General features: G+C 70.7%; 1 protein-coding gene across 3 annotated transcripts in view; it reads right to left on the bottom strand.

The window, feature by feature from the left end:
* The window catches only part of LOC132823311 (zinc finger protein 346-like), a 62720-nt gene extending 56233 nt beyond the window's left edge, over positions 1 to 6487 (bottom strand). For 2 of the 3 annotated variants that reach the window (XM_060836987.1, XM_060836985.1), the window contains exon 1: positions 6335 to 6486. In XM_060836987.1, the coding sequence (XP_060692970.1) occupies positions 6335 to 6422 (88 nt within the window). In that variant the 5' untranslated portion in view covers positions 6423 to 6486. Of the gene's footprint in view, positions 1 to 6334 lie in introns of all 3 variants that reach the window. The other variant, XM_060836986.1, reaches the window with a different exon arrangement.
* Positions 6488 to 7080: the final 593 nt, after the last annotated feature.

The raw sequence follows: 7080 nt of genomic DNA on the forward strand, positions 1-7080 counted from the left end.
GGGGAGGGGAATGGGGGGGGAGGGGAATGGGGGGGGAGGGGAATGTGGGGGGAGGGGAATGGGGGGGGAGGGGAATGGGGGGGGAGGGGAATGGGGGGGGAGGGGAATGGGGGGGGAGGGGAATGGGGGGGGAGGGGAATGGGGGGGGAGGGGAATGGGGGGGGAGGGGAATGGGGGGGGAGGGGAATGGGGGGGGAGGGGAATGGGGGGGAGGGGGAAGGGGAATGGGGGGGAGGGGGAAGGGGAATGGGGGGGAGGGGGAAGGGGAATGGGGGGGGAAGGGGAATGGGGGGGGAAGGGGAATGGGGGGGAAGGGGAATGGGGGGGAAGGGGAATGGGGGGGGATGGGGAATGGGGGGGGATGGGGAATGGGGGGGGATGGGGATGGGGGGAATGGGGATGGGGGGGGATGGGGATGGGGGGGGATGGGGATGGGGGGGATGGGGGGGGACGGGGACGGGGGGGACGGGGACGGGGGGGACGGGGACGGGGGGGACGGGGACGGGGGGGACGGGGACGGGGGGGACGGGGACGGGGGGGACGGGGACGGGGGGGACGGGGACGGGGACGGGGACGGGGGGGGGACGGGGACGGGACGGGGACGGGGACGGGGGGGGACGGGGACGGGGGGGGGGCGGGGACGGGGGGGGGGGGGGGGGGGGGGGGGGGGGGGGGGGGACGGGGACGGGGGGGGGACGGGGACGGGGGGGGGACGGGGACGGGGGGGGACGGGGACGGGGGGATGGGGGGGAAGGGGTTGTGGGGATGGGGGGGGACGGGGACGGGGGGGGATGGGGATGGGGGGGGATGGGGATGGGGGGGATGGGAATGGGGGGGTGGGGATGGGGGGGGTGGGGATGATGGGGATGATGGGGGGGATGGGGATGGGGGGGGATGAGGATGGGGATGGGGGGGGACGGGGACGGGGGGGACGGGGACGGGGGGGACGGGGACGGGGGGGACGGGGACGGGGGGGGGGACGGGGACGGGGGGGGGGGACGGGGACGGACGGGGACGGGGGGGACGGGGACGGGGGGGGGACGGGGACGGGACGGGGACGGGGACGGGGGGGACGGGGACGGGGGGGACGGGGACGGGGACGGGGGGGGATGGGGACGGGGGGGAAGGGGATGGGGGGGAAGGGGATGGGGGGGGAAGGGTGGGTTGTGGGGATGGGGGGGGATGGGGATGATGGGGGGGATGGGGATGATGGGGGGGATGGGGATGATGGGGGGGATGGGGATGATGGGGGGGATGGGGATGATGGGGGGGATGGGGATGATGGGGGGGATGGGGATGATGGGGGGGATGGGGATGATGGGGGGGATGGGGGGGATGGGGAGGATGGGGATGATGGGGGGGATGGGGATGATGGGGGGGGATGGGGATGATGGGGGGGGATGGGGATGATGGGGGGGGATGGGGATGATGGGGGGGGATGGGGATGATGGGGGGGGATGGGGATGATGGGGGGGGATGGGGATGATGGGGGGGGATGGGGATGATGGGGGGGGATGGGGATGATGGGGGGGGATGGGGATGATGGGGGGGGATGGGGATGATGGGGGGGGATGGGGATGATGGGGGGGGATGGGGATGATGGGGGGGGATGGGGATGATGGGGGGGGATGGGGATGATGGGGGGGGATGGGGATGATGGGGGGGGATGGGGATGATGGGGGGGGATGGGGATGATGGGGGGGGATGGGGATGATGGGGGGGGATGGGGATGATGGGGGGGGATGGGGATGATGGGGGGGGATGGGGATGATGGGGGGGGATGGGGATGATGGGGGGGGATGGGGATGATGGGGGGGGATGGGGATGATGGGGGGGGATGGGGATGATGGGGGGGGATGGGGATGATGGGGGGGGATGGGGATGATGGGGGGGGATGGGGATGATGGGGGGGGATGGGGATGATGGGGGGGGATGGGGATGATGGGGGGGGATGGGGATGATGGGGGGGGATGGGGATGATGGGGGGGGATGGGGATGATGGGGGGGGATGGGGATGATGGGGGGGGATGGGGATGATGGGGGGGGATGGGGATGATGGGGGGGGATGGGGATGATGGGGGGGGATGGGGATGATGGGGGGGGATGGGGATGATGGGGGGGGATGGGGATGATGGGGGGGGATGGGGATGATGGGGGGGGATGGGGATGATGGGGGGGGATGGGGATGATGGGGGGGGATGGGGATGATGGGGGGGGATGGGGATGATGGGGGGGGATGGGGATGATGGGGGGGGATGGGGATGATGGGGGGGGATGGGGATGATGGGGGGGGATGGGGATGATGGGGGGGGATGGGGATGATGGGGGGGGATGGGGATGATGGGGGGGGATGGGGATGATGGGGGGGGATGGGGATGATGGGGGGGGATGGGGATGATGGGGGGGGATGGGGATGATGGGGGGGGATGGGGATGATGGGGGGGGATGGGGATGATGGGGGGGGATGGGGATGATGGGGGGGGATGGGGATGATGGGGGGGGATGGGGATGATGGGGGGGGATGGGGATGATGGGGGGGGATGGGGATGATGGGGGGGGATGGGGATGATGGGGGGGGATGGGGATGATGGGGGGGGATGGGGATGATGGGGGGGGATGGGGATGGGGGGGAAGGGGATGGGGGGGAAGGGTGGGTTGTGGGGATGGGGGGGGATGGGGATGGGGGGGGATGGGGATGGGGGGGATGGGGATGGGGGGGATGGGGATGATGGGGGGGATGGGGATGATGGGGGGGATGGGGATGATGGGGGGGATGGGGATGATGGGGATGATGGGGGGGATGGGGATGATGGGGGGGATGGGGATGATGGGGGGGATGGGGATGATGGGGGGGATGGGGATGATGGGGGGGATGGGGATGATGGGGGGGATGGGGATGATGGGGGGGATGGGGGGGATGGGGATGATGGGGGGGATGGGGATGATGGGGGGGGATGGGGATGATGGGGGGGGATGGGGATGATGGGGGGGGACGGGGATGATGGGGGGGGACGGGGATGATGGGGGGGGACGGGGATGATGGGGGGGGACGGGGATGATGGGGGGGGACGGGGATGATGGGGGGGGACGGGGATGATGGGGGGGGACGGGGATGATGGGGGGGGACGGGGATGATGGGGGGGGACGGGGATGATGGGGGGGGACGGGGATGATGGGGGGGGACGGGGATGATGGGGGGGGACGGGGATGATGGGGGGGGACGGGGATGATGGGGGGGGACGGGGATGATGGGGGGGGACGGGGATGATGGGGGGGGACGGGGATGATGGGGGGGGACGGGGATGATGGGGGGGGACGGGGATGATGGGGGGGGACGGGGATGATGGGGGGGGACGGGGATGATGGGGGGGGACGGGGATGATGGGGGGGGACGGGGATGATGGGGGGGGACGGGGATGATGGGGGGGGACGGGGATGATGGGGGGGGACGGGGATGATGGGGGGGGACGGGGATGATGGGGGGGGACGGGGATGATGGGGGGGGACGGGGATGATGGGGGGGGACGGGGATGATGGGGGGGGACGGGGATGATGGGGGGGGACGGGGATGATGGGGGGGGACGGGGATGATGGGGGGGGACGGGGATGATGGGGGGGGACGGGGATGATGGGGGGGGACGGGGATGATGGGGGGGGACGGGGACGGGGACGGGGGGGACGTGGACGGGGGGGACGGGGACGGGGGGGACGGGGACGGGGGGGACGGGGACGGGGGGGACGGGGACGGGGGGGACGGGGACGGGGGGGGGGACGGGGACGGGGGGGGGGACGGGGACGGGGGGGGGGACGGGGACGGGGGGGGGGACGGGGACGGGGGGGGGCGGGGACGGGGGGGATGGGGATGGGGGGATGGGGGGGAAGGGGTTGTGGGGATGGGGATGGGGGGGGATGGGGATGGGGGGGATGGGGATGGGGGGGGATGGGGATGGGGGGGGATGGGGATGGGGGGGGATGGGGATGGGGGGGGATGGGGATGGGGGGGGATGGGGATGGGGGGGGATGGGGATGGGGGGGGATGGGGATGGGGGGGGATGGGGATGGGGGGGGATGGGGATGGGGGGGGATGGGGATGGGGGGGGGATGGGGATGGGGATGGGGGGGGATGGGGATGGGGGGGATGGGAATGGGGGGGATGGGAATGGGGGGGTGGGGATGGGGGGGTGGGGATGGGGGGGTGGGGATGATGGGGATGATGGGGGGGGGATGATGGGGATGATGGGGGGGATGGGGATGGGGGGGGACGGGGGGGACGGGGACGGGGGGGACGGGGACGGGGGGGACGGGGACGGGGGGGGGCGGGGACGGGGGGGGCGGGGACGGGGGGGATGGGGATGGGGGGATGGGGGGGAAGGGGTTGTGGGGATGGGGATGGGGGGGGATGGGGATGGGGGGGGATGGGGGGGGATGGGGATGGGGGGGGATGGGGATGGGGGGGATGGGGATGGGGGGGGATGGGGATGGGGGGGGATGGGGATGGGGGGGGATGGGGATGGGGGGGGATGGGGATGGGGGGGGATGGGGATGGGGGGGGATGGGGATGGGGGGGGGATGGGGATGGGGATGGGGGGGGATGGGGATGGGGGGGATGGGAATGGGGGGGATGGGAATGGGGGGGTGGGGATGGGGGGGTGGGGATGGGGGGGTGGGGATGATGGGGATGATGGGGGGGGGATGATGGGGATGATGGGGGGGATGGGGATGGGGGGGGACGGGGGGGACGGGGACGGGGGGGACGGGGACGGGGGGGACGGGGACGGGGGGGACGGGGACGGGGGGGACGGGGACGGGGGGGACGGGGACGGGACGGGGGGGGACGGGGACGGGGGGGGGGACGGGGACGGGGGGGGGACGGGGACGGGGGGGGACGGGGACGGGGGGGGACGGGGACGGGGACGGGACGGGGACGGGGGGGACGGGGATGGGGACGGGGGGGGGATGGGGACGGGGGGGGGATGGGGGGGAATGGGGATGGGGGGAATGGGGGATGGGGGGATGGGGGATGGGGATGGGGGGGGATGGGGGGAATGGGGATGGGGGGGAATGGGGATGGGGGGGATGGGGATGGGGGAATGGGGATGGGGGGGGAATGGGGATGGGGGGGAATGGGGATGGGGGGGAATGGGGATGGGGGGGAATGGGGATGGGGGGAATGGGGATGGGGGGGAATGGGGATGGGGGGAATGGGGATGGGGGGATGGGGGAATGGGGGGGATGGGGGATGGGGGATGGGGATGGGGGGGATGGGGGGAATGGGGATGGGGGGGAATGGGGATGGGGGGAATGGGGATGGGGGGAATGGGGATGGGGGGGAATGGGGATGGGGGGGAATGGGGATGGGGGGAATGGGGATGGGGGGAATGGGGATGGGGGAATGGGGGGAATGGGAATGGGGATGGGGGGATGGGGATGGGGGGGATGGGGATGGGGGGGAATGGGGATGGGGGGGAATGGGGATGGGGGGAATGGGGGGAATGGGAATGGGGATGGGGGGATGGGGATGGGGGGGATGGGGATGGGGGGATGGGGATGGGGGGATGGGGATGGGGGGGATGGGGATGGGGGGGATGGGGATGGGGGCAATGGGGATGGGGGATGGGGGATGGGGATGGGGGATGGGGAATGGGGATGGGGGGGAATGGGGATGGGGGGAATGGGGATGGGGGGAATGGGGATGGGGGGGAATGGGGATGGGGGGAATGGGGATGGGGGGAATGGGGATGGGGGGAATGGGGATGGGGGGAATGGGGATAATGGGGATGGGGGGGATGGGGATGGGGGGATGGGGATGGGGGGGATGGGGATGGGGAGGGGATGGGGATGGGGGGGATGGGGATGGGGGGAATGGGGGGAATGGGGATGGGGGGGATGGGGATGGGGGGATGGGGATGGGGATGGGGATGGGGGGGTGGGGATGGGGGGGAATGGGGATGGGGGGATGGGGAGGGGGGGTGGGGATGGGGGGGAATGGGGATGGGGGGATGGGGAGGGGGGATGGGGATGGGGGGGAGGGGGGATGGGGATGGGGGGATGGGGATGGGGGGGAGGGGGGATGGGGATGGGGGGGAGGGGGGATGGGGATGGGGGGGGGGAATGGGGGTTCACATATTCGGTCCAGTCAGGTGCTGATGCGCCAAACTCTCGATCAAGGCGAGGGAGAGCCGGGGCCGGAGGGTGGGGAAATCAATCTTCCCTGTTTAACTCTCCCGCTTCCCCCGTCACCCCCCCCATTCCCCGCCGTCTCCATGAACCGAGAGTGTGGTGACCCTTCCCCTCCCTCCTCCATGCACGGCGCCCGTTACTGGGCGGCGCTTACCAGCCCCGTTGCCCGTGGAGCTGTCCCCGCCGGCCCCGGCTGGTTTGAAGCTTTCGATCAGCTGAGGGATCGGTCTCTCCGCCGCCATTGCTGCCGTGCTCCGAGGAGGTTATTTCCCCCCAAGCCCCGGGCCCGCTCCTCCCCCTCCCCCAATCCTCGCGCGCAGGGGCACCGAACCAGCCCCGGAGATCTCGCGTCAGCACGGGCCGAGCCACGCGAGATCTCGCCTGCCGCTTCCAGAAAGTTCGTGGCCGTGACGTCAGCGGGCGCGCGGGGGTTGGGTCCAGGTGTTGGAGCTTCAGGTATCACGTGATCGTCCTTCTCTCAGCCTTCCCCAGGCTCAGGTAGTGCAGTGGTACTGTCCCTATCTCTGAGACAGGAGACAACCCTGCTCCCTTTGCAATTTATACCCCTCCAAATGTAAGGAAGATAATCTAGACCCAAGCATTTTTTTTCTTATTTTGAAGGTAAGCGCGTTCCTTGTTCAACTCCATTGGTCAAAGGAGCAGATTTGAAACAAAACATTATAATTTATTCACTTTTTAACTATAGAGTAGGAATAAAGTTTATACACTTTACTTATACACTGTCGTCAAAATATAACAAAAGGAGGAAAGAATTGGGACAACTTTATCGGAAAACTTAACAGAATAGTAGATTACATAACTATTAAATAGTAACTTATGGTATAGTAATGTCCCATAATTGAATTGAATTTATTGTCCCGTGTACTGAGGCACAGTGAA

The sequence above is a fragment of the Hemiscyllium ocellatum genome, chromosome 16 (assembly GCF_020745735.1).
Source record: "Hemiscyllium ocellatum isolate sHemOce1 chromosome 16, sHemOce1.pat.X.cur, whole genome shotgun sequence".
NCBI lineage: Eukaryota > Metazoa > Chordata > Chondrichthyes > Orectolobiformes > Hemiscylliidae > Hemiscyllium > Hemiscyllium ocellatum.